Source organism: Rhea pennata, chromosome 8 (assembly GCF_028389875.1).
Source record: "Rhea pennata isolate bPtePen1 chromosome 8, bPtePen1.pri, whole genome shotgun sequence".
Classification (NCBI taxonomy): Eukaryota; Metazoa; Chordata; class Aves; order Rheiformes; family Rheidae; genus Rhea; species Rhea pennata.
In genome coordinates this window covers 11,672,519-11,699,173 of record NC_084670.1, presented here as the reverse complement: position 1 = coordinate 11,699,173, position 26,655 = coordinate 11,672,519, and the positions used below count along the sequence as shown (strand labels likewise).

At 61.5% G+C, this 26,655-nt stretch overlaps 1 protein-coding gene across 1 annotated transcript; it reads right to left on the bottom strand.

The window, feature by feature from the left end:
* Positions 1 to 470: 470 nt before the first annotated feature.
* PTCH2 (patched 2) lies at positions 471 to 26,327 on the bottom strand. Its single transcript, XM_062581062.1, is given in 26 exon segments — positions 471 to 1,806; positions 2,030 to 2,488; positions 2,731 to 2,970; positions 3,467 to 3,566; positions 4,079 to 4,221; positions 4,367 to 4,504; positions 5,039 to 5,322; positions 5,644 to 5,824; positions 6,012 to 6,154; positions 6,448 to 6,760; positions 6,842 to 7,247; positions 7,423 to 7,541; positions 7,654 to 7,779; positions 7,868 to 7,960; positions 8,091 to 8,246; positions 8,326 to 8,457; positions 8,713 to 8,860; positions 9,435 to 9,556; positions 9,687 to 9,882; positions 12,646 to 12,737; positions 13,045 to 13,114; positions 13,242 to 13,431; positions 25,147 to 25,318; positions 25,889 to 26,068; positions 26,071 to 26,255; positions 26,258 to 26,327. Coding segments are annotated over 25 exon segments (4,458 nt in total). The 3' UTR covers positions 471 to 1,806.
* Positions 26,328 to 26,655: the final 328 nt, after the last annotated feature.

Sequence of the window (26,655 nt, the reverse complement as noted above, 5' to 3'; positions counted from 1 at the left end):
GCCCTCCCCCGGCAGCAGCCCCACGCTGCACCCCAGGCCGGGGGTGTCTGTGTGTGTGTGTGTGTGTGGGGGGGGGGGTGCTGGGGGCAGGGGAGAGCCCCCAGCCCCACGCTCCTGCAGCAGGAGGTCTGGGGGCCGGGCAGGGTGGGACATCGCCCCCAGCTGCGGCGTCCTGCACGCACGTGGCAGCGGCACGGATCCCGGCGGCGCAGCGCGTGCCCGGTTTCACGCTGCGCGCGGCTGTCACGCACGGGGCACACGCACTGCACACTGCTTACACATACACACAAAGCTGTGCCCCCCTCCCCCCCCCCGAGACAGGGCCAGACACAGCAGGTAATTTATATATAATATATATATTTACTCTTTAAAAATAAACCTTCAGTCCCCACTACCACCTGTACAAACTACAAAAATAAACCTTTGCTCTCTTTGATATAAATAACTTAGATGGCGTGTGGGGGGGGGGGGGGGGGGGCTGCCCGCCGTGCCCACGCCTGGCACGGGGACGGGGACGGGGTCCCCGGGGCCACCCCAGCTCAGTGGCCATAGCCGGGGCCTGGGTGGCCAGGGCCACGGGCACGGCAAACGCTGCTGGAGTTAAAGTGCTGGGTGACGGCGCGGGATGGTGCCTGGGACAGGGACAGAGAGGGGGGGACAGCGCCTGGCTCTGCCCGTAGCAGGGCTGGTCGGGAGGGCTGTGTTCACAGGGACACAGAAATGGGCTTTTCCAGCTAGATCTGCCCATTGCAAAGGCATGCGCGATTGCATGAAGGTTTGTGACTGTGGGACAGTACTGGGGCTTAGCACAGCAAGGACCACACCAAGGACCCCCCAAACCCTGCCTGTTCGGTGGGAGCAGCAAGCTCCCTCGCTCCACAGTGTGTCCCCCAACTCCGTCCCTGCCAAGCCTGCCGATGGGGAAACTGAGGCACAGAGTAGGGCATCAGAGGGGAGTGATTTGCCCACAGCCGCCCAGCATCCCTGCCCTGGGCTCTCACTGCTAGCCCACACTGCCTCCAGTGGACAGTCCTGCACAAGCAACGGGCTTGTCCCCTCGGTGCCTGGCACCCTGGACAGCCAGGCGATGCCTCAGGCTGAGAAATAAATCTTTAAAAATAAGCTTAAAAATATATATCTCTCTATAGATAAGTTTCCCTTTGCAATAAATAAAGGTGGGGGGGTGCCCGCCCCAGGCCTTGCCCATGGCACCCCAGGGCATGGTTGGCTCTGGGACTGCCCCCTTTTGGAAACGGGGGCACCGGGGCCCCCCATCTGGGGCACCACAGCACGTGGCATGGGTGAGGGGTCCCCAGAGGAGGTGACGGGGAGCAGGCAGCGACCCCCCGCAATGGGGGAGTTGGCACAGCAGAGGGCTGGGCGTGGAGCCTGCCTTGCCAGCAGCTCCAGAAACAGAGGTGGGGGGGGTTAGTGCTTCCATTTCTGGGGGGCAACAGGCCTGGGGCAGGGGAACCCCAAGCCCTGAGGGGAGATGCGGTGCTGGCGGCACAGCCCCGGGCGGTGGGCATGCGGGCACGGCGTGGCCTGCACACGGCTTGCATAGAAACGGCAGCCTGCCCCGCTGCCCTGGCGAGCCCCTTCAGAGGGGACACAGGGGCTAGGTCCTCCTTGGTGCGACGGCACGGGGCCAAGATTGGGGCATCGCCGCTCCAGCGACTAGCAGCACGATGAGGGCGACACCGCTCTGCACCCTCTGGCCCCAGAGGGGACCCTGTGCCCTGCCGGTGCTGGGGGAGATGCTCTGCCCACGAGCTGGTGTGTTGGTGCCATCTGCAAGCCAGCAACCTGCGGAGAGACGGAGTGGGAGATCAGCTGAGTTCCTCCAAATCCATCCCGTGTACGGTCCTGCATCGTGAAGTGGCCGTGCACAGGCTCATGGCGTCTGTGCCTGCGAGAGGTGCCAGGGAAATTGGCATCTCTTGGGTATTTGGCTCCTGCTCTGCTGCTGGGCTCTCAGAGGAAGAAGAGCTCAGCCAGGGAAGGGTACCCACGTCCAACTCCAACTCACCTAGCACCTTGCGCCTGCCCTGTTGCGCCCCAGGCTCTGCAGCTCGAAGGCATTGGGCACGGTGGTGCCACCGGGCGTGGGCACGCTAGGCTCTTCCAGGCAGTCCGTCTCAGCGCCAGCAAAGCCATCGGGATCAAAGCTGGGGTAGGAGCCGGGCAGCGTGGGGTGCAGGGCCACCGTCACCGAAGCGGTGGCCGTGACAGTGGCATAGCTGCCAGCTGGCCCCTGCACGTGAGCGCTGTAGGCGGGCAGCGCGGCCCGCGGGGGCCGGGGAGCTCTGTGCGGGGCAGACCGCGTGCCCGGCGAGCAGGGCTGCCCCGGCTGGGGTGCTGCCAGGTGCGAGTAGTCTCCGGGCGGCGCGGGGCACGGCTCCCCGAAGGGCAGCGGGGGTGCCTGCTGCGGGCCGGGCCTCTCCTTCTTCCCCGATACCTCCGGGCTGTCCATGTAGGGCTTCAGCACCTGGCGGGGAGATGCTCATGAGCAAGGCCTGAGCCGGGCAGGGGTCCCCTTGCCGAGAGCCAGGAGGCACACGAATGGGACGAGCCGCCTGCTCTAACCACTGACCCTCGCTCCCCTGTACAGCCACTGAGAGGACCCAGGAGTCCTGATCCCCCCGCTGTAACCACCTCGGCGAAGCCCTCAGAGATGCCCGAAGCCCCCGGGTGCCAGGGAGCGCCAAGGGGGCACGGAGCAATACTCACAGTGATGCGGGGGAAGTTGGGATCCTTGCCGGCCTCCAGGAGGATGTGTGCCGGGGCAGAAGGCACAACGAAGGTGCCATGATCACAGGGCCCCCGGGGGCCACCCAGCTCCGTGTCCGAGGCATCAGCGAAGGTGGCAGGCCAGGCTGGGGTGCGCCGGATGTACAGCCCCCGGGGGCCGAGGCACGGGGGCACTGGCTCTGGTGGGGGCAGGCATGGGCTGTTATCCATGGGGGATGCCTGCAGAGAGAGGGGACAGAGTCAGGGGAACCAGTGACATGTAGGAAGGGGGTGACCACAGGGCAAGGGGAGTGTGGGGCAGGGATGGAGTGAGCTGGGAATGGGACAAGGGGACTGTGGAGTGAAGCAGGGATAGGGCGAGGGCTGTTTGGGGTGAGGGAGAGACAGGGAGAAGCGGATACAGGGTGAAGCAGGGATGTAGTGAAATGAGTCTGGGGTGAGCTGGATATGGGGCAAAGAAAGGATGGGGTGAGGTGGGGATGGAGTGAAGCCAGGATGGGCTGAGGTGGATACAGGATGAGGGGAATATGAGGCACAGTTAGGAGTGGGTAAGGAAGGGATGGTATAGGTGAAGGGGCTACAAGGTGAGGAGATCAGGGGAAATGGATAAATAGAGGTGGGTACGGGGTGACAGAGAGATGGGACAATGGGGGACAGGATGAGGCAGGTATGGGGTGAGGGATGGATGGGGAGAAGCAGGATGGGGATCTCGTACCTCAGAGGGAGGCCCGATGACAGAGAGCAGGACAGGCAGCAGCACCAGCCCATTGAGCAGCCCCAGCAGCGTCAGGACGGTGAGCACCGCAAAGAAGTACCTGTGTGGGGCACAGGCAGAGGGGCTGAGCAGGCACTGCCACCCACGAACCCCATCCCACCCCAAACACAGCTTCCTGCACCCACACACCCAGCCCCGTTCCTGCTGGGAAACCCCATGCCCCCCCAAGCTCTGTGTAGGAGCAGGTCCCCTTGCGGTCCCCCTCCGTTCTCACAGGCAGCTCCAGGCTGTTTGTCCCACGCTCGGCCGAGGGGAAATGTTTACACTGAGGATATTTATGGTATTTCCTGACAGGCTGCATTTTCCCTCACTCCCTTCTCCTCTCTGGCCTTCCCAGAGTGGGATATGCCCATCACCCTCCCCCGGCTGGAGAGTCCCCTCCCTGCACAGCACCACTGGATTGTCTCCTACCCCATGGCGGGACACATCCTCTCCAGGTGCCCCACATCCCCATTGCCAGCCCCTCTCAGGGCCCCCCACTACATAAGCTTTTGGGCAGCAGCAAGATGGCATCTCCCCCTTGCTGCATGCTGACAGGGTGCCGGTGCTCACCTCATGATGAAGTCAAACTCGGAGCCGGCCAACATGAGGACACCCAGGAGAGTGGAGACAGCACCATCCATCACAGGGGCAAAGGTGTGCTCCAGCGCCACGGCTGAGCGCATGTTCCTGCTCCCCACAGCTGTCAGGAAGCCCTGCAGAAAGTCAGGGCGTTATGTGGGGCTTATCCCAGCATGCCACCCATGCCACAGCCATGTCCCCACAATGCTAACAGGACTGGGGCACCCAGCAGTGCGAACTGTGACACCCCACAGTCAGATCATGTCTGCACTCACTCACCAGGGCCACATGGACAGTGAACTCCACGCCAATGCCCACTGAAGCGATGAGGATGACCACAGGGATGGCACTCAGTTTGATGCCCATCAGCCCCATGATGCCGAACAGCTCCACCGCCATCATGGCCAGGATGGAGACCTGGTGGACAGTGGGGGTCAGTGCGAGTGGCCCTGATGGGTAACCCTGTCCTTACCCCTCCATATAGGGCATCTCCACTTCATCGTCCCTTTCCTCTCCTTCTAGGGTGTCCCCTCTGTCCCCTCTACAGGAGGTGGTCCTCACTTTCTCAATACAAAGTGTCCCCAATGCCCACCCACTGTATGGGCCATTCCACCCACTGCCACCTCCAAATAGTGTGTCATCAACCTATCTCCATATGGCTGTCCCCGATCCTTCCAAATGGAGTGTCTCCAATCTACTGCCACTTCTATATGGTGTTTCCCAGATCCCTCTATATGAGTGTCCTCCACCCACTGCCTCCTCCATAGAGGTGTCCTCCCCCTCCATATGGCATGTTCCCAAGCCTCTGTCTCATCTATACATGATGTCCCTGGCTACCTGCTCATCACCCCTTCCAGATGAAGCAGGCACCCAGGGCCATCCAGTAGGAGGGGAGCAGGGCCAGGTGTCCCTGTCCTCATCCACTGGGAAGGCAGCATGGTGCGTACTCACGATGATGCCAGCTGTCCAGGGGTTGAGCAGCAGCAGGGCACAGACAAGGAAGGTGCAGGCCAACAGGATGCTGATGGCCAGCAGGAACCAATGGCGCAGGCCGATGTACTGCTCCCAGAAGAGGAAGGGGTACCCACTGGGGTAGCTTAGCACCCCGTGGCGCTGGGCAGCCTCCCGGCAGATGGCCCGCACGCTCTCAATTGCTTCCACGAAGTCGGCCGTGCGACGCAGCCCACTCAGGTAGAAAGGGAACTGGGCGAACTCCAGTGGCTGGGCTGCTGGGACTGGGGAGGAGATGATGGGCAGCATGAGGGCACGGGCAGCAGGGCAGCATGGGCAGGGAGGACTCTGCAGTGAGATTCTTAAGGTGTGGGGGGATGCTCAGAGTGTCAGGGGATGTAGGTAGCAGGGGTCTTCTCTGCAGGAGGATGAGCATGGGATCAAGAGTAGGGTGATTTCTCTATGGAGGAATGCTCATGGGATGAGGGATGCAGGGAGCAGGAAGGTTTCTCCTGCTTGTGAGGCACGAAAAGTACAGGGAATGGGGGATTTCTCTGCAGAGGGATGATAGAGGGGGCATGGGGACCCTGCTATGTGCCACTCACTTCGCAGGTTCTCGCCCGTGGTGTCGTACTTGTCATGGATCCACTCAGGTGGTGGAGGGTAGAAGTTGGCCTGGGAGGCGGCAAAGCCCAGGGGGTCATTGCTGGCCCACACTGTCAGGCAGATGTAGAAGGTGTCAGGGGGGATGATGCCATTTTCATCCACCAGTCGCCGTGTGGTCAGCTATGGGGAGAAAGCAGGAGCAGGCGTGAGCGGGGCACTGGGCATGGTGTGGCACAGCACAACGCAGCAGAGCACAGCTGTGTGACTCTGTCCCCAGCCCCGTCATGCCACAGTATGGCAGTCTGCATCCTCTATTCCAGAGAGATGCTGGGCCCACCCGCTGTCATGCCAGCTCTACCCCACGCACCTGGTTGAAGTTGAAGGGCTCTTTCTTGTTGCCAGTCTGGATTAGGAGCTTGTATGCCAGCACCCCATCTTCAGAGCCATTGCGATAGCTGTCATGGGTGATGCGCCCGGCCTGCCAGTCCCTGTCGAAGGTAGCCTGGAGCCCTGGGGATGCAGCATGGGATGTGAGCTTCCCTTGGGGAGCAGCACTCTGCACAGCCCACCACGCACCCCAGGGAGTGCAATGCCATCAAAACAGGCATGCGTAGACACCCAGGACTTGACTTGGCATTGCTGAGCACTCCTCTATGTGCTCTGTGGGACTTCTCAACCTTGGGGGTTCCCAGAGGCTGCACACACCAGGGAAGGTGTATCCGGGCAGGTAGGGAGGGTGCAGGTTAGGGAGGGGTCCCTGGGCAGGGGAGGGCATGGAGAGGGAGGAAAGAGGTGTTCCTCACCTCGCAGCCAGTCTTGGAAGTAGTGGAGCCACATCTTGGGCAGGTCATGGTTGCCTTCACGTACCACGTACTTGACAGTGCTGAAGGCCTGGTGCAGGCTGAGCAGGGCAGCCTGGGCCCCGGGGTAGTGAAAGCCACCCTTGGTGATGATGAACATATTGTAGAAAGAGAAGTACTTGAACTGGGCCGAGATGAAAGCATGAGCCTTGGTGTCCCGTGGCACGATGTCCGTCAGGTACAGCCCATCATGCACCATGGTGGTGCCATAGAGGCTCAGTCCCAGCAGCGCGAGGAACAGCACCACCACCACAGCCTGTGGGGACAGTGGGTCAAAACATGGCATCCATGCCACCGACTCGCTCACACTGCATAGCCAGAACTGCCCCCACCTCACCTTGGTCTGGGTTTGCAGCAGGAGCGGGGCGTACTTCTCCCGGGCAAAGTCAGAGAGGCTCCAGCGGCAGAATGGCAGGGGTACGCACTCCCGCCCACCCTTGGCCTCATCCAGCTGGGCCAGCAAGTCCCGTGTGGAGCTGGACGGCATGAAGACCTGCGAGCCCAATGGATCAGCGGGAGGCAGGAGCACCGCCGGCGAAGTGCACACTTGCGAGGTGGGTGGTAGGACTGTGACAATGTGGTGACCCGAGGAGTCGCACTGGGTGAAGGCTTGCACAGTGGTGGTGATCTGGGTGCTGGTGGCCATGCCAGGGTGCCCATAGGGGGATGGGTGGGAGGCATGGTTGTCATTGGCATCTGCAAACTCCTGGGGTTGGATCTGGATGACTCGTGAGGAACAAGGGCTGCAGGCAAAGAAAGGAAAAGAGAAAAAAGAAGGGGAAAGAGAAGATGTTAAAGGAGATTTGCAGGGCTGTCCCACGTGACCACCTCTAGGGAGAGATACAAGGGTCAGACCCATCCTCTGCCTGAGCCCAGCAGTGCCTGTGTGACCCGTTCCCGGTGGGAAGCAAGTGGTACCTGTAGAAGCAGCAGAGGATGTCAAGCCGGCGTTTCTCCCGGCGGTGCAGGTCCAGGCTCAGGATGGCTGGGAAGATGAACAGCACCATAGCAAAGTTGAACACCACAACCACCGCAGCCTGTGGATGGAGGAACACATCAGAGCAGGATGCAACTACCCCCTCCCATCCTTAGGGAGGGTCTCTGCTCCCCAGAGAGGGACCCAGACAAGAGCAGGACATAGGGCTGTACCTGGAGGGAGAAGGCACGTAGGGCAGGGATGGGCACCAGGGCTGCCATGAAGAAGGCGATCATGTTGCTGACAGAGGTGAGAGCCACGCTGGTCCCCGTGCGCTTCAGGCATTCGCCTGTCCGCTCCTGGAAGGAACAGATAGGCATGATGATGAGAGGGGCTGCAGGGTGCTGCGGAGAGACGGGGAGTCCCAGTGCAGGGCATGGCTTTTACCTCGAAGGGGATGTGCTGGCTGGTCTCAGTGAAGGCGTGAGCCAAGAGGAACATGTCGTCCACACCGATGCCAAGGGCCAGGAATGGCAGGACCTGCCATAGAGCAGCGAGCGTCAGCTTGGGGACACAGCCACCGCCAGAGAGGAGAGGGGACCCAGACATCCCCAGCACCACACAACCCCCAGCCTGCCCCACGGTACCCAGCACCTCCTCAAACACATACCTGAGTGGTGGCTGCATTAAAGGAGATGCCGAGCAGAGAGCAAAGTCCCAGGCCTGAGGCCACGGAGAGAGCCACAAGCAGGACCCCAGCCAGGCCCACAGCCCCTTGGGACTTGGAGCAGTCCCATCGCAGCATGGTGACACAGGCATAAGCCAACTGGAAGAGGGGAGAGGGTTAGTGAGGACATGGGGGCGAGGGACAGATGACAAGAGATGGAGAGAGGGGGGATACTCACCATGAGGAGGTAACCTCCGGCCACCCGGATGGCACTGATATCGGAGAAGGATTTCATGATGTCATTGAGCGTGGTGGTGGAGAAAGCATGGACGTTCTGCGTGGCATTGGGCGGGATGGAGTCCTGTGCCAGCTGGCAGACATGCACCATGTTACACAGGCTGGGCCCCCCTGGTCCCTCACATGCACACCTCAAGAGCCACCCAGGTGGGTGAACATCACCTCTAAGGGCCACCAGGTACCCAGGACTCTCTGGGCATAGCTAGACCATGAGAGAGTGGCAGCAGGACCCATAGTCATGTGAAAGGTGGGTGCACAGAGGATGCTGTATGAAGGGTAACCCCTGTGCAGCCCCGCATGGAGGCTGAAGGCAAGTCCCAGTGCCTACCTCAACAAATTTCCTCTGCCAGGCCTCCAGGATGGCACCCGCCTTCTCCTCGCTCCAGTTGATGTCATGGATCTCATAGTCATCCTTGAAGTGCTCAAACAGCTGCCGGGGGCTCATGAGGAGGAACATAGTCTGCAGGGCCTCGGCGCTGGGGGACATGCACACAACCTGCTGGGACCAGCTGTGGCAACCCGTGCTTTGGGGACAGGGCCCATCCTCACCCCCACAGCTCCCATCCCCACCATGGAACTGGCAGTGAACCCAGATGTCCTCTCACCCACCCTCAGCCCCCAGCCTTGCTCTTCTCAACAGTGCCAAGGAGAGGAGCCACCATTTCCTGCACAGCCCCTCCTCCCGTTGCACAATGTTTCCAGCTAAAACTGGCTGAGGACCCAAGAGTCCAGTCACTCATCCTTCGCTCTGATCTGCCAAAGCCAGAAAAAGCCCAGGAGTCCTGACCTCCTCCTCCTCCAGCTTGGCTCCAATACACTGCCCTGCTCTCAAGCCCCACACACTGTCCCTCTCCCTCCACCCATGCTCTGCCGCTGCCAGTTCACACAGCTTTGCAGCTCCTCCTGCAGCTAGGTTAGGGGTCCCTTGGCCTCTGGATGAGGGGACACTGCTCTAAGACATCCCTTGGGTAAGTCCTGGGCAGGGACCAGCTGCTGGATGAACTGTTGCCCAGGTAAATGCCCACCCTGCAGCACCCAAGTGGCTCTTACCTTAGTAGCTTGCCCTGGGAGTCTTTGGTCATGCCACCTAAAATCAACTCCTCCTGCCAGCGCATGAACTTCCTGGAGAAGCCATGGCAGCCCCCAGAGAGCTCAGCCGGGATGTCAGGGCTCTGCAGGCAAAGAGGAAGATGTGTCAGGGATGTGGGACCCTAGCACGAGCCAAGGGGGAAGGGGGTGGCCAGGAGAGCAGCAAGCCCCATGGATCTGTACCCGTCCAAGTCCCTGTGAGATGTGACCCACCTGCTGGCTTTGCTTGTTGGGGGCACTGGAGGGGCACTGGGGGTCTCGAGGGTCAAGGCAGGGCCGCTCCATGTAAGCCTGCCCCACCTCTGCCTTGTCCAGCAGCTCTTTGAAGCCTTCCAGGGATGTGAACTGCCCCAGCTCCTCCATCAGCTGCAGAGGGTCTAGGTTGCTCCATTGGATATCTGGGCGGCCTCTGTGGAGAAAGCAGCACCAGGGTTATGGGGGATGCTGAAACCCACACCTGGGACTGCCACCGAGACCCCATGCCCATCCCATGCTCAGGATCATGCTATGCCGTGGGGCTGGTATGCCCATTCAGCTGTTGGCTCCCCAACAGCCTTGGTGCCCTCAAAGGCAGGGCTAGCCAGGGTGTGAGGATGCAGGAGAGCAGTGTCAGCCCCCAGCATGTCCCTCCCACTTCCTACGGCTGCCTGCGGCGTTCCCCATGCCCCGTCACAGGGCTGCACGGCGCAGCAGGCCGTGCCCCGAGTCAAGTAGCGTGCCTGATCCTGTTACACTGCGACAAAGGGCAGGGAGCTGGTCCCGTGTGCGGCCCCGCTTTGTGCAAGCAGTCAGGCCGATTACTGCCCGCAGACTAACATCTTGATAGAGGGGAGCAGGCACACAAGGGCTCCCAGTGTCTCCTCCCCACCCAGGCTTTCCAGCCCAATCCCACCACCCCAGCTGGCTGTTTCAGCACTCAGGAGTAGGTTTCTGTTTGTCCTGCAGCTCTGGAGCTTAGCGTGGACAGAAGGCAAAGAGATTGCTGGGGGCTCGTGAAGGTGCTTCGTGCTGCTCTGCCACATGTGCCTGGGTGCCTAAGCCAAGTGCTGGCCTCAGTCTCCCTATCTGCCCATGCTGGGTGCTCCATGGGGCACGGTGTCTACGGGGAGGGTGCTGACATGGGTCCCAGGGACTCAGTTGCAGCCCATCCAGCCCCTCTGGCACAGCACAGGTCTGAAGAGATGTAGGCACATCCAAAACCAAAGGCATCTGCTGGGAGGCATCTCCTTGGCTCAGCCAGCTGATGAGTGTGGGTTCTGGCACAGCAGCAAAGTCTTGCCCACTCCCAGACCATCTTCCTCAGCAGGTCACCGAGGCAAGCCTGGGGCTCAGCAATGCCCAACACCAGGTCCTTGGAGGTTCAGTAAGCACCCACAAGACTTGGGCACCCTGATAGAAGGGGATTTTCTGTTGCCTATACAGGATGCTCTGCTCCAGACATCTCTGTTCCAGCCCTGGGAGACTGGGGAACGGAGCAGGACGGGGGGTTGCCAGCTCCGTGGCAGGCAGTATACTGGGATGCTCAGCTCTCAGGGCAGTGGTGGCTCTAGCACACCCACACTTCCCAAGGCCAGCTCCCAGCCTCGCTCAGCTTCTTTTTAAGAGAGAAGAGACAAAAAAAAAAAAAAAAAAAAGGCAAACAAACCCAGCCCAAAGCTCCAAAGAGGGGAAGAAAAAGCCCGAAGTGAGTGTGGGCTCTAGGGAGAAACACAGTCTAATAATTCATGAAGGCTGGTTAGGCCAGAGCTGGCCACTCTGAGATTCCCACATACCAACCGGAGCTGCTGCTGCTTCCAAAGAGAGCCCCTTTTATCTGCTTTCACTTGCTTCACTGAGCCAGGGCAAATCCTTTTGTCTTTCCATAGATTGCTGCTCTTTGTTCTCCCAGCTCCCACCCTGCTCACCCTTTGGTGTTAAAAGGGAAGAGAGTCCCCTGGGCTGGCCAGCATGGCCCCAGTGGTTGGCCTGGATGAGGGGTGCCCATCTGGGTGCCGACTTGCCCAGGTGCTGAGGGAAGGTGGGCCCTGTCGCTGCTCCGGGTATCACGCTGTCAGGCAGGCACCAGAGCAGAGGATGCTGTCGACCCCAGACACATGGGGCCTGCTTGGTGTGGCCACACCAGTCCCACTCGCTCCTAACCCAGGCTTATCCCCTAGTCCAGCTGGGCTGCAATGGAGGGAGTCCAAGGTCTTGGGGGGGACAAAGCTGGTCCCCCACTTCTGGCTGGGCCTGCCGAGGCCCCTTCCCCCTCCTCCCATTCCGCAGCAGCCTGAATAACGCCACTATTTCATCTGTTTGGCAACTGGCAGCTTTCAAAGTAGCATTAGCATGAGAATACATGGGGCTGCCGTTTGCTGACAATGCACAAGTCTCCCCAGCCTCTCCCGGACAAACACACTTGTAAACAGAAAGAATGCGCGGGCTCCCCTCCTCCCATCCTGTGGGCTCCCCAGCCCCACAGAAACACAATTACGGGCTGGCACGGTGTGGGAGCCAGCCAAGGGGACTTCCTCCAGCCCTGGGGTTCACTTGGGCATGGCAAGAGGGAGCTCGCTACAGGAAAATCTCAGCTCTTCTCCCAGTTCCTGGCTAGCCTTGGTGACTCCAAGCCTCTTGGCACATGGCCATGGACACAGCTCAGGAGTGCACGGTGCCACAGCTTCCTCTCTATGGTCACAGCCCTACAAAGTGCTGGGGGGCTGAATGAGGAGGGAGCAGTCCCCAGACACCTGCACGTGGCACAGCCACAGCTCCACAGCCACAGCTTCTTTCCCTGTGCTCCTGCATCTCTGATGGTGCCACAGCCCGGCGCTGCAAGGCAGAGGCTGTGCATGAGCTCCACAGCTCCCTGCTCCACCATTGCAGCTCTACCCATGCCACCAAGGCTCTGTGGACAGGGACCTGTCTCCTGGAGCTGACCCAGCAGGGCAAGTGATAGTGGTAGGACAGTGCTCCTAGGACCCTCCTGGGGCTTAGCAATACAAGCAGCACAGTGGAGCGATCCCAGCACTGTTCTGCCATGAGGATAGCAGGGCCTGGCTGCAGGAGGGCTGGAAGGTCTAGGTCTTTGCTAGCCTCTGTGTCACAGTCTCCTGCTCCAATCTCTCAGCCTTACATAGCCCTGAGGGGTGTCCCAAGTCCCTCACACCCTGACACGATCCCACACACTCACGGAAGATATGCCGATCCTCCCTGCAGCTTGGACCCTTCCCAGAAGCAGTCCAGTGGTGTCAGGATCACGCACGGGAATAGCTTCTCAATCATCTGTGGGGTGAAAGAGATGTGAGGGGTTGGCAGGAATGTGCCATGCCTCCAGCACTGCCTTGCCCAAGAGCCTCCCTCTCCATCTCCTGCCATCCCCAGTTCCCACTGGGCAGCACCCTGCACACAGAGCCGGAGGTCCCTTTGCAGCACCTGAGGCAGGAAAGTCCCCCAGCCCAGTTGTGGCCCATCCACTGTCCATTTCCCAAGCGAGATCTCCTGTGGAGGAATTTCTCATCATGCAAACACCCCTGTCAAATCAACCACGAGCCTGGGGTGTCCCTGATGTCATGGTGTACCCTGGACTTACCCTCTCAATCATGCCGTTCTCGATAATGGGGACACCCGACTTGTAGCAGATCTTGTTCAAATCCCATGATCTGGAAAGGCAAAAGAGAGATTTAGGGACGGGCTCCATCCTGTGAGAGGACATGGGGCATCAGGGCATGGCAAGGGGGGGAGCAAGGCACAGTGGGGGTCCCTGTCCCCGTCCAGAGCCGGACTCACTTTCCGTACAGCGAGACTTGCACTTTGCTGGCAGCCAGAGCAGCCTCGAGGTGGAGCTGCAGGGCCTCCTGCGTCAGGATGTTCTCGCCTTCCCGCTTCGGAGTCTGGATCAACATTTGCGATGTGTAGACAGACTCTTCACCCAGCTTCTCCTTCGTGTAACGGAGCTCCTGGCTGACACGGCTGCCCGCTGCAGAGGGAACCACACAGCACCCTGTGAGCACTGAGATCAGCAGAGCCCACAGCCCATCACCCTGCCTGCCCATCATGCTGCCACAGAAGTGCACAGGGAAAATGGGGCAGGAACAAGGCCACGCATCATTACATGTTAATCCAGGGAACTTCTTGCCACATGATATCCCAACTGCTGCGTCCTCCAGAAGCTTGCATTTAGTGAGACCCAGTCGGGCAGTACTAGCAACCTGCCTCCCCAAGGGCTTGTCCTACAGCCCACACCGGGCCAGGAATCCCCCCTCTTCCTGCTGACACAGATGTTTCCAGTCCCAGAGTGTCTTGTTGGCTTTAGTTTCCCCTGGAAAACCCCGCAGACAGCTGACACGGCAGCTAGCACACATATCCTGTCCACTCCCAGCTCCCACCGGTGCACCACAACCAGACACCAGGGATGTCAGACATGACTGGCTCCTGACGCAGTAAGCAGAACCAGGGACCCTTCCAGCTCATTCCTGCTGGATTTGCCCCATAACCCTCCCCAGCTGTTCCCTGGCACTCCGAGCTGGGCAGTATTTTAGTCAAGCTGCCCTAGTGAGGTGGGGACAGTCAGTCAGTCAGTTCTCCAGGCAGCAGGACTATGAAACTCCTGCAAACAGAGGCTGCCCTAGGAGGCACTTGGAGACAGGCAAGGGGACAGCAGGGGAGGGAAAAGGCACCAGGAAGCTCCATGCCCCTTTGGCATCTCCTAGCAAGCTGAGAGTGGTGCCTTTGCCCCAAGAGTTCCCACAGGCCCTGCAAGGCACCATCAGCATCTCACAGCCTTTGGAAGATCTTGCTGGCCCTGGCTGCTTGCCCAGTCCTTGGCTCCACAGCCCTGCAAGCCCACCCATGGCCTGGGCTACATGCATGGGATCTGCAGTGCTGAGAGCCTAGCCTGCCCCACATGTTGTTCCTGGACCCCACAGAGGATGCATACCAGGGATAAGGCCCCATGTTGCACAGGGACCCATCTCCATTCTGGTCAGCTCTGATCCCAGCACCCCGCAGCCACGTGAGCCGCAGCCCCTTGAGGCTGTGCCGACTCCAGCCCTCCCTGCTTGCGCCAAGGCTTCGCAGTATGTCCAGAACTGCCAGCTCGTTCCTCAAAGGCAGTGCAAGAGCTCTGCACGCAGCGGGGCCGACATTTCCGGGAGAAACCGCTGACTTTATTTGCAGCTGCTTTAGCACGGAAGAGAAATCCACCTCCCCTCCAACACGGTTGGGGGGAAAGTCTGGGGTTTTAGATCAAACCCTTTTTGGCTCTTTTCATGAAGGAGCCAGGCTGCTCCAGGGGATGGGGACATGAGCAGCATCCTGGGGACAGCTGTTCTCCTTGTCTCCATCAAACAAAGGGTTCCCATTCCTGGCCAGTGCAGTGAAGTGGGATGCGCAACTCAGCCCAGCTCACCAAAGAAGACAGAGGGCAGAGGCAGATCCCAAAAGGCACAACTGCAACCGCGAGGCTGCCCTGCTCCCAGCCTATCCACACACGCCCTTCGCACAGGGCGCTCCCGTATCGCAGTACCCGGTCCCAGCACCGCCTGCTGCGGACACTCCAGGGCGCTGTACGCAGCCACCCCACACCCTGGGCACGGCTGGGCGCTTAAAAAAACCCAGCGTCAGGGAATGTCCTAAGGTGGCTCTCTCCCAAGGGATGCTGAATCCTGCCCTGCTCCCTCGGGTGCGCGGGGACTGCGGGGAGTGAAGGAGGCACTGCACCGTGCTGGGGAGACGGAGGATGGAGCAGGATTCCTCTGCGCTGGGACACTCCCTCAGCAAGAGGCCAGGGCCCCAGCGGGCCTGGCCGCCGGCCAGCACAGAGGAGGCCAAAGCAAGACCACAAATAAGCAGCAGAATCTTCCTTTTTAATGACTTATTATGTTTTTCCCCTTTTTTTCACGGGTGGGGGGAGCAGGGGGCGCCTTTATTGTTGCTGGCTTGGCTGGGGAGCAGCTGGTGTCCATCAGATGCCAGTTGCGATGGGGGTCGTGCCAGGGCAAGGGGGGGTGGGGACACGGACGTGGCCTTTGCACGTGTGTGTGTGTGTGTGTGTGTGTGTGTGTCACGGGGGACATGGGTGCCTGGGGCAAGGGGCCGAGGACACAAGGCAGGGTGGGTGTCAAGAGGAGGACCCGGCCCCTTCCCAGCAGGCTGGGAGGTCGGGCAGGAGGTGTGCCGAGCTGCTCTGATCTCAGCCGCGCCACCCACGCGGAACCCGCACGGGCAGACAGCCGGTGGACACGAGCAGGGAGGCGGAAGGGGGGTGCCCAGCACTGCTGCTGCTCTCGGTGGGGGGGGACGGGACGGGACACACATGCATCCTGCTCCGCACGGCAGCCCCGGCTTCCCGGCGGGCATCTCCATGTACCGCCGAGCACAACCGCAGGAATAACCGCACATCTGCAAGCGTGGAGGGGGAAAGAAGCCCCCTGAAAAATTAAAAAAAAAAAGAAAGAAAAAAGAAAATAAAAAGCCGTCCCTTGTAATTAGTGTTAATTTGGAACAGGGCACTGCGAGCCGTCAGCAAGCTTCAAAGGCAGTGAGGAAGCCTCAAATTCCAACACCCTAATTAACCAAAGAGCAACATGAAAAGACAAGGCAGCGCACACAGGGCCTGCCAAGGACACTTCAAACGGGCGCGCGCCCGCCGGCCGGGCCGGGGCCCCGGGCTGGGAACGGGGCGAGACGCCCCACGCAGCACGGAGCCGGCCCGCGCGCAGCCTCCCCCGCGCGCCCCCCGCCGTTCCCGGCTCCGTGGTCCCGAAGGCGAGGGGAGGGGGCCGGGGAAGCCGCCATGATGGCAACAATGAACACGTTAATGAGGAACTGTATGTAAATTCTTTTTTACTCCAATTAACAAAAGGAGCCCTTGGCTTTTTCATGCAAAGGCCCCTCTGGTTCCAATCAAACGCCCGGGTCCTGCTTATTAACAACTCGTCTCGGCTCCTCAGCACGGGCTGCCTTTGCCCTTCCAGAACCCCGCGCCCCTCTGTGGGGCTACAGGACCCCCAGCTCTCCACAGCAGGCTCTGCTGCCCAGGGCTGCCTGCCCAGCCCCAGGTGCCTCCAACCACCTGACAGCCATGCCTGGGCCAGGACGGTGTTTGGGGGCGGTGCTGCCTTGCGGAAGCATCCTCCCCAGGTCGGATGCCAGTTCTGGGTACCACCAGCCTCCTGGATGGAGATTTCCGGGGCTGGGTGAGGTTACTGGGTACAAGCAAGGAGCAGCATGAGCTGGATGAGGGGACAGGACCCCAAGTCTGCCCAAATGCCTGGGGTATGCAGGGAGCCCCCACCACGGACGTGGGATGGGGGTGCCCTACAGGGCCACCTCCTGCAGGCTGGTGCCAGGGAGGGGACAGCAGTGCCGAGTCTGGCGCCTGGGTCATCGGCAGCCAGGGAGGCCGTGCGTGCGTGCAGGCGGCTGCCTCCCACCCGCGGGCCGTGCCTCGGGAGCCCTCCCCGTAATTACAGCATCCGCCGCAAAATTACACAGCAGGCGGGAGCCTCCCTGCCCCCTTCCCGGCCACCCTGCCTGAGCTGCCCCCACCGCCACGGCTCCCCAGATCCTCCTGGCACAGCACACGTGGCCTCTTCCTTCAGAGCCGAGGGCTGCAGATGCCTCACCCTCGCCTACCCCAGGGGGTGCCAGCATCGCGGCACCCCCAGCCTGGTGACCCCTATAGGAAGGGTTTGCTCCTGTTCACAGCCCAGGTCGCCCCCAGGGCATAGCACTGGCCACTAGCTCCTACTGTCCTGATCCCTTTGCAGGAGGGTGGCATTGCCTTCACCCAGGAGGGGGGTTGAGCCAAGCTCACCCCACATATCCCTCAGGGTTACCTGGGCTCAGTGGGGTGCCCCCCAAGATCCCACCCCACAGTGACAGTGAGCACCCCCGAGTCTCAGCACAGAGGCTTTGGGGAGGGAGTAACCCATGCCAGGTCCCATCAGACACCCACTGCCCCCTCAGGAAGGCGGCTATGCTCAGCTGCAAACCCCCCAGCATGGAGCTCCCCACCCCTCCCCCAAAGAAGACAGCCACATCAGGAAGGGGACCCAAGTGTCCTGCTGTGCTTCTGCAGGGCAAGAGGTGGCCCTGCCACTGTACAGCCCCAAAGTGTCCACGGGTGAGAGGCAGTGGGGTGAGCATGCTGGGGCAGCATGCCCAGGCAGGACCAAGAGGGCAGTGGGTCAGGGCAGCCTGCCAGCCCCATGCCAGGCTCTCCCCCATGCCGGACAAAGCTGAAGGGGCTGGAGGTGAGCATGGGAGGGGGCTTCCTGCTTCACTCCACGGGAGATGCTGCAGGGCATGGACTCTGGATAGAAGAACGACCCTGCTGTGAGGAACACCCTGTGTCCCCTGGGTGGGACAGAGGCCATGCTCAATGCTGGCGCCACTCACTGCTTGGCAGATGGGCACCCTGGGCACTGCTAGGTGCAGTCACCACTTGAGCAGCCCAGCCAAGGCAGAGTAACTAGGAGAGAGGGCGCAGAGAGCCAGAACACCTGGGTTCACCTCCCTACTCAGCCCCAAACCCAGGCCCCAACCTCTGGCCTCCCCAGGCATAACTGGACTCCAGGATGCAGTGACAAATGTGCCAGAGTCCTGAATTTGGGTGAGACGTGGGTCTACAAGCAGGCTCAACACAGAGCCACTGAGGAAGCAGGCTTGGCCCCAGGGCTGGACAACCACCGAGGTCCGGGTGGTCCCTCCCGGGAACAGCTCCCTCTCCACCCTGCAGCACACCACCGCAGCCCCCCAAGGCCAGGCAGCTCCAAGACCAGTGCGCCTGCCCCCGGCCGCACTGGGAAGTCCTGCCAAGATCTCCCGGGAAAGGCTGTCTCAGAGGGAATACCGCGCCGGGCGAGCTCCACAGCATCCCTCGCTTGGCAGGACCACGCCGCCGCGACAGGGGACACCCGTGCTCGCAAACACCAGACCGCAGAGCCGCTCCACGTGGCGGGGACACGCGCGTCCCTGCACGGTTAAAGCCCTCGGGGAGGACCACAAATCGCTGCCAGCACCATCCTGCTGAGGGCAGAGAAGGGGGTCCCGCGGCGCGGCGCCCCTCCGCAGCAGGGGGACGTCCCGCGGCCGCCCTCCGCATCTCGCGGCCGGCCGCTCCCCCTGCGCTGAACGGCGCACAAGCCAGAGGCCACCTTCAAAGTGTTGTGGGGCGGATTAGCTGGATTAGGGAGCCTCTGAAAAGACTCACGCTGCTCTGGAGGAAGTCTCACTGAGGGCATGCTAAAAGAGCCATTTTTACCTGTCCCGGCCGCTACCGCCAGCCTTGTGAAAAGCCTCCGCGGCCCCATCCTGTCAAAACACGTCCAGCGGGCCCTATTCAGCGCACCGGTGCGGGGCCGGGCGCGAGACGGGGGGCTCCGGGCTCGGCGGGCGGGGGAGGAGGGGGAAGGAGGGGACGGGCCGCGGCCCCACGGGGGTGGCAGATGGGTGTCCCCGGCCGCGCCGATGAATGCGGGTTTGTCGCTCCCTCGGCGCCTCCCGGGGCTTGTTCTCTAACAAACCCGGCCCAACAAAAGCGCTCTCCCAACGCCTTTCTAAATAAACATGGCCAAAAAAAAAAAAAAAAAAAAAAGGAAAAAAAAAAAAAGGGGGGCCTGCCTTCAAAAAGCCAGCGACGGAAAGGCCTGAAAAGGCCCGTTTGAGGCCTGCTCCCGATCCGCCAGCCCCGGCCCGGCCCTTTGTTTATGGCCGAGCTAAATTAATGTCTTTATTACCCCAAATCCCAAAGCGCCGGTTCCCAGTGCGGCTGGGGAGGCGCCGGGCAGGGGGGAGGAGGGCGAGGAGCCGCCGAGGAGCCCACACCGCCGCGGCCGGGACCGAGGGGACAGCGCGACCCCCGAAAGAGGGGGAGAGGAGATTCGGTTGGGAACTATTCACCGCTAAGACTCCTGTCAGCATTGACATAAATTTCCACTGGTGTTGGCATTTAGGCATTTGCCATTTCCATATGTATAGGGCTGCCTGTACTAATTATGCTAATCACCCCCTCTGTTGGCTGCTGTGAAAAATGGCCACATTAGGCACTCCACTGCTTGCTAATGTCACTTAATGTGTGGTTGAAACATACATTCATCCCGCTCTGAATGGTGAAATTTTTCCACATTGCTGGCTTCATTCAGGCAAGAAATGAATTTTTTGAACTCAGACCACTTTTCCAGGCCCGAGGGAGAGGCAGATAATAAAACCCTCTTCTCAGTCCCTCACGCTGCCCCCCTCCCGTCCGCCAAATAACATTTAAAACGCAAAAAGAACCCCCTCCCCAAATCTATGTATATATCTAAGAGAGTTTAAAAAAAAAAAAAGAAGGAAAAAGACTTAGTCTAAGAGAGAGAAGCTAAAAAGCAAAGCAAAATGGATACGCGCAGATAAGCCACAGCCATCTGAAAAAACTCTCCTAGTCTTTTTGGTTAATTAGCAAAATTTTCCAGCCCGAAAAGCCGACCAAGCTGTCAAGGAAGGGAAAAGCAAGAGATTTCTCACTCTCCTCTCAAAGATAAATAAAGGCAACGCGCCTGCTCCCCATCTTTGGGAAGGCAGGCTCTCCAGCAAGCCCCAGCTAGTCTCCGAGAAGAAAGGTCCTTTCAGAGCCAGCCGAGGTTGCAGGAGAGAAGGTGCTTTGGAGCAAACGTCAAAGCGAAGCAAGCAAACAAAGCAGATTTTTAGGATAAGGGGGCAGGCAGTGCGCGCAGGGATCTTGGCGCCCCATCACAGCAACGTCCCAGCTGCCTTTCACTTCTCTGAACCCCCAGGGTTCAGGACGTGCCTCAGCCCTTCCTGACCCCATAAAAAGAAGTGAGAAAAAGGATTGCAGGGGCCTGAAACAAAGATCCTGCTGGGCCAGGACCAGAAAGGCCCCTTAGCAGCACTGTGGACCCTGTACAGCCCCTTCCCACCCTGCATGGACAGCTGTGTCATCGTACCCAGGGCCCTGTCCCCATGGGACATCCATCTGGGGACATCCATCCAGGGATGTGGCAGCGCTGGAAACTGCCCCTCGGGTACGAGGCCAGTTCACGCCAGCTGCCACAGTCAAGGCTGGCATTTCGCCGCCCCGACCCCCAAGTATTAAATCCAGGTTCACATTCAGGAATGGGGCCAGCTCCAGCCCCGCACAGGCCCCTGGCCCTGACTCTGCACCCCAGCTTTGCCCCCGCTCCCTTCCCAGCCCTGATGCCAACTGCTCCCCCCCCCCCCCAAAAAAAGAAACACACCAGGCAGCAGTGACAAGACCACCCACCTCTCACTGTGCCCACCCAGAAATGGCCATGGCACCTCGCTCCCTCCCACGACTCTGTTCCCACGCTGCCCCCCACAGCCCCTCATGGATCCCACGTGGGCTGGGGACCAGGAGCCACAAGGACAATCTCCTCCAAAGCTGCTGGGGGGCAAAGGCACAGCAGAAAGGGTGTTTAATCCTCACCCACATTTTTCCTTTGTGGCTTTCCACTCTCCAATGCCCCTCTCTTTGCAAAGATGGAGCCAGCCCTCTCCCCTCTTGCCAGGCAAGCTCCCAGCAGCCAGGCTGGGCCTCAACTCCTATTTGCTCCTGTGGTAGGGGCAGCTCCTGGGCTGTACCGCAGGATGCTGGCGGGGGGGGGGACACCCCCTGCCAAGCCCAATCGCAAGGGTCAAGGGAGGACAAAAGCTATTGCTAAGGGGGGGGGGGAGGGAAAATCTGCAGCATGCTCCAGCAGGGCAAGAAATTCCCTTTGCCCCTTACTAAACATCTGTTTTTGGCCTTCACTACGTCCTCCCCCCCCAGTGCATTCAGGGTATCTCTGACCCCTCCAGAAAACAGACAGGGTCTTCTCCAGGGAGAATCAGCAGCTCTTTGAGAGCGCGACGGCTGTGCAGGGCGCTGGGTTGTTCCGGTTAGGAATTAACCCGGCCTTCCTTTGAACCAGCCCTCGGTGCTATAAATCAGGCAGGCCCATTCACCACCCAGGGCTCTGCCCTCCCTGGAGCTCGCCGCTCCAGCCCCTTGGCCCTGCAAACACCCTGGGAGAGCCAGGAACAGCTGCCAGGTGTCTAGAGGTAACTCAACACTAGCAGCTAGCCGGGATTTCAAAGCCTCCGAGTGGCTAATTGCTTTGGAGGAGCCTAATTGAACATTTCCACAGTCGAGTCCAATTTATGGGGTGACATAGCCTCCTTCCATCTTGCAGGCAGGGATATGGGTCAGGTGGTAACCCGGGGGACAGCACCCCCCCCAGCCAGATCCCAGTCCATGGGCACCAGCAGAGGCACACTGGATTGGGACCTTCCTCACCGGGACAAGGATCCCACTTTTTCCTTCAGTGACCCAGACTGCAATCCCATCCAGGCTCAGAAATTCCCCCATTGATCAGCTGTAATGCTGCCCTGAGCACCAGCACAGAGCGTGCTGTGTGAGGGCAAAGCAGGGCTGTCCCCCTGCTCCTCTGTGGGGCAACAGGCGTTGATGGGGATTGCTCTCATCCCAGTCTACTAGTTCCTGCTTGGTCCCTGGCTCCAGTAGGGATGGACCCTCCTCCCACAATCTCTGCTCAGCCTGCGGCATGGGCAGCCCAGCACAGGATCAAGCTCTGCTCCTGCAGGGTTGGGACCTCACCTGTGCAAGATGTTTTGGGTTGGAGCATCACCAACCCACATCCCTCAATGTCTAGACAGGGGCAGGTACAGACCAGCTTCAAAGGGTCATTGGAGGCTTCCCATTGCTGAGCTGAAGGGTGAGCAGGGACCTCTCAGCTCAGGGGTGACAGGCTTGGCAGGATGAGACAGGACTCCCTGGGGCATATACCCAGTCCTTTAGACACCCCACAAAAGTCTCAGGACTGGGACAGAACACTCTGCAAACATCTCCCCACACATACCCAGAGGGCTGGAGTCAGGGGCCCCCAGTACCTCTGGGGTTTCCAGTGCTTTGGCAGCCCAGCTGACCAGGGAGTAATGGGGCACTCCACATTTGCCAGCTTGTAGGCAAGGCTCAAGCAGGTCCAGCACAGCCCCAAGAGCTGTGTCGCCTGGACCTAGCATGGCAGTACTGGACTTACTGCATTGAAGTGCAGCAAGTCCATGCACACCAACTACTCTGATACACATCCAGGGAGAGGATAAAGTAGTGGCTGAGAAAATCCAGAAGAAGCAGAGATACTCAGGATACAACCATGCTGTCTGGGAAACTGTCCTGCTCCCCAAGACAGCCCAGTGCAACCAGGTCCTCCTGCCTCCAAATAATGCACTTGCCCACAGCAATGGAACAGGGTCCAGATATTAGGGAGGTACTCAAGGATGTTTTGATCTCCCCAGAAAAACGTAGGAGCAAAGGCCAGAAAGAGGATTTGTCAGAGAAGTGACAGTTACCCATGGATAGTTACACAGAAAGGAGGCAGCCCCAGAGCTGGAATAGCCACTCCTAGCTAGAAACTAGCCAGTCCTTCCTTCCACATCTTGACCTATGCAAGCCCATTAAGGGCCCTCTAGGGCTAAAATCACCAGTTGTGCCATCCTAGGTAACATCAGCCTTCCCAGGCAGGACTGTGCCACCCAGGAGCCTGGCACATCAAAACCTGTCCAAACCACCCCACAGAGCATTGTCAGCACCATGTCCCTGCAGCATCACAAGCCCTCCCCAGCCCTGAGCACCGGCCTTGGAGCCTATAGGGAAGCAGATGTCCAAGGGAGGGAGGGGGCTCTGTGCATACCCCAGCTCACCCATCAGTCAGGAAGAGGCAGGACATCCCAGGTCAGCAGCATGGAGGGCATGGGGCAAAGATCTAGTTGGGCTCCCAATGCCCAAGAAGATGCCCGAGCCTCTCAGTTTCCCAGAAAGGCTGCACAGCCACCCAATGGCACATGTGATACCATGCCATGGGAATATCCTGCTAACCGCAGCCAGAGTCCCGCTTTGCCATACCCACGCAGAGCGGGGCATGTCTGCAAGAAAAGCCAGGCATCTACACACTTCTAGCCTTGCCAAGCCGTCTCTATGCCCAGGCTTGGCCCCTTCCCCACACCGCTCTCCACCCCAATGCGCCACAAGTTGTGCTCTCTCACCACAACAGGCACAACCACAACTGCTTCCCAGGTCTGGCTGTAGTGATGTTAAACACCAGCCCCTTGCAAGCGTAGGAAGGGCTGGGTTCATCCCCACCAACCCCAAAACAACAATAAAGAAACACAGTGGAGCCAAAGCCATGACCTGGAGCAAGGAAAAACACGGAGAAGTGCTTCCCTTCTCCAGCAGCCACCATTCAGGCGGCTCTGCTTGGACCGGGAGGTATCACTGGATTTCTTTGCTACGTGTTGCAGAGCAAAGGGGTGATGGAGACAAGGCTGGGGGGCAAACACCCCTCCTGGGGTGGGGAGCAGGTGGGGACTGCCCTGGCATTCCTGGGCATGGATGCATGTGTGTGCGAGCAGTGAGGGAGCACAGGGCTCTTTTTTAAATAAAAAAAAAGGGGGTGGGAGAGCAAAGTTGCTTCTATTGTTGAACCAAATCCAAGAGTAGCTGAGGACCACACAGGGAGCAGGGCGTGGGGGAGGAGGCAGCGCTCCCGCACAAAGATGGCTGACGCCCCTCCGCTGAGCAACATCTGCCCCTGCACAGCACCCCGCCGGCTCCAGCGCAGACCCCGGGGTGGGAAAGCTCAGCCCGACCCCACAGCGGGCGGGAGCCGGAGCCCGAGAGCAGAGGCAGCGCGGGGCGCTCCTTGCCCGGACCGCCGGGAGCGGAAAGTTCCCAAGCGGGAGGGAGGCAAAGGAAAACCAAATCCCAGTGCTGGAAAATGCTGCTGCCCGACGAGACGGCGGCAGAGAGGGGAGAGAAAATCCGCGCTGAACTTATTAATAACAAAGGAATCGTTTTTTTATCAAATGTTTCCACTAGGAAATGAGGATTTGCTCCTGTCTGACCCTGCCTGTTGGCTGTTTGTGCTCTAAGCAGACTCCTTTTTCGCCTCTTGGCAGGAGTACGTGACCTGTGCCAGGCTTTAACTGACAGCCCCACGGAGGCACCACTCTCTGCCCCCCGGCACAGGGCTGGGAAAGACCACAGAGGATTTTCCTATCGATAATCGAGCAGGGTCCCGGCAGCAAGAGCTACGCTGCTCTCAACAGGCAGGAGCAGAATTACACGTGGGAGACACGCATGTTTGCCCAGCAGCGCCTGCCGTCCCCGCCACGCACAAGCCCACGCGGGCTGCCACCCGCGGCATGCAGGCACACGTCTACCTGCGCAGGGACGCAGACGCGCCTTCGCGTTCATCAGCCCGCAGAGGGGAACCGCGGCACGCTGGTCCCCGCGCTCACACGCACAGCACCACGCGCCCCCGACTACCCGGGCACGGGAGACCTCCGCCTGAACGCAGCCCCGGCGCTGCACGCGCGGGCAACCCGCGCGCCCTTCGCCCGCTGCTCTTCCCACCGCTCGAGCTGTCACCTGCCTCCCAGGAGCAGCCAGAGGACTCTTAAGGCAGCAAAACGCTCGTCAGGAGCGACCGGGGACGGACGCGCACCTCCGTGCCTGGAGCTACGCGCCGGCAGCGGTGGGATGGGAGGACAAAGCCGGGAGCCGGCCCCGGGCTCCGCGCTGGCCAGCTGTGCCGGGCAGCGGTGGCCGGATGCCACTCCCGAAGGACACCCGCTCCCGTCCGCTCCCCACGCGCCCCGAAGGCGCCCTGCTTACCTTCCACCCAGAGGTGCTCTATGTCGGTCTCTATGGAGGCCACCCGGAGACCCACGGCCAGCGCCCCGAACACCAGCAGCCCCACGAAGAGCACTTTCCCGCAGTGCCGCTGGATCCGGCAGCCCAGGGCGAAGAGCAGCATCTGAAACCGGGCCCGTAGCCACAGCGGGGCCTTCTGGCCCACGGCCCTGCCCTGGGGAAGAGGGCAAGGATCAGGCTCGGAGCAGAGGGGACCCCCCTGCCCACGCGGGGTGACCCCACGCCCGGCCCCGCCGCCAGCCCTGGGGCCCCTCTGTGGGGCGGGACGCCCCCAGCAGCCCCCCGGGCGGCCGCAGAGCGAGGCCGGGGGGGACGCGCAGACTCCTCGGTCCCCGTGGGGCCAGGCGGCAGCCCCCGGCCCCGCTGCTTCGCCCAGCTCCCCCACGTCGGGGGTAGCACCCACGGCGCTGCGAGCAGCGCTACGGGGAGGGGGGAGCCCGGCAGCAGCCGGGGGAGGGGGGGGCCCGGGCTCGCTGGGCACGGGGCGACCCTCCGCAGCCCCGCAGGGCCCAAGCCCGCCCGCGGAGAGCCCCTCCGCGGCCCCCACCCCTCCGCGCGGGCAGCCGAGAGCCTCTCCGCAGCCCCCAGGCCGCTGCTCGGGGGGGGGAGCCCGGCGGCCCCCAAGCAGCCTGAAGCCCCCCCGGCGTCCCCCAAACGCGGCTCCGGAGCCCCCAGTGCGCCTCAGAGACCCTCCGCGGAGCGCCCCCCCCCCCCGCCCCGGGACCCGCCGCCTCCGTGCCGGGCGCCGCGGCCCCCCCGGCGGGCGGATGCTGCCCCTCACCTCAGCGAGCCGCTTGCAGCGGCGGGCGGCGGCGGCGCGCAGGGCCGGCGGCGGCGGCGGCGCGGGTCGGGGGGGCTCGGCCGGCATGGCGCGGCGCGGCGCGGCGCGGCGGGGCAGCGACCGCCCGTTATGTGGGGCCGAGCGCGGCGGCGGCGGCCCCCATGCGCGCGGCGGGGCCGGGGCCGGGGCCGTTGGCGGCGGCGGCGGGCGGGGGGCGCGGTGCCGGTGCGGAGCGGCGCGGCGCGGCTCTGGGCCGCCCGCCCGCCCGCCGCGCCTCTAAAGGGGAGGCGGGGGCGGGGGGCGCCGGGGCCGCGCCGCCGCCGCCGCTCCCATTGGCCGCCGCCGCCGCGGCAGCGCCCATCGCCGCTGCTAGGCAACGGCGCGCCCGCCGCCAGCGGCCACACACGGCGATCGCCCCCCCCGCCGCCGCCGCCGCCGCCGCCGCCACAACGGCCCGGCCCGGCCCGGCCCGGCCCCGCCGCGGGGGGAGGCCCGGCCCCGGGGCCGCCCCCGGCCGCGGCCGCCCCGCAGCTACCCCGCAGGGCCGCGTCCCCCCCCCCGCCCCCCGCCAGCCGCGGCAGCCCCCCACGGCACCCCCGGGGGGGCGGATTCCCACAGCCACCCCGCGCTGGGTGTCCGTCCCCCCCAAGGGCAGGGTGTCCCCCCACAGCCCACCCCAAGCCCCAGCC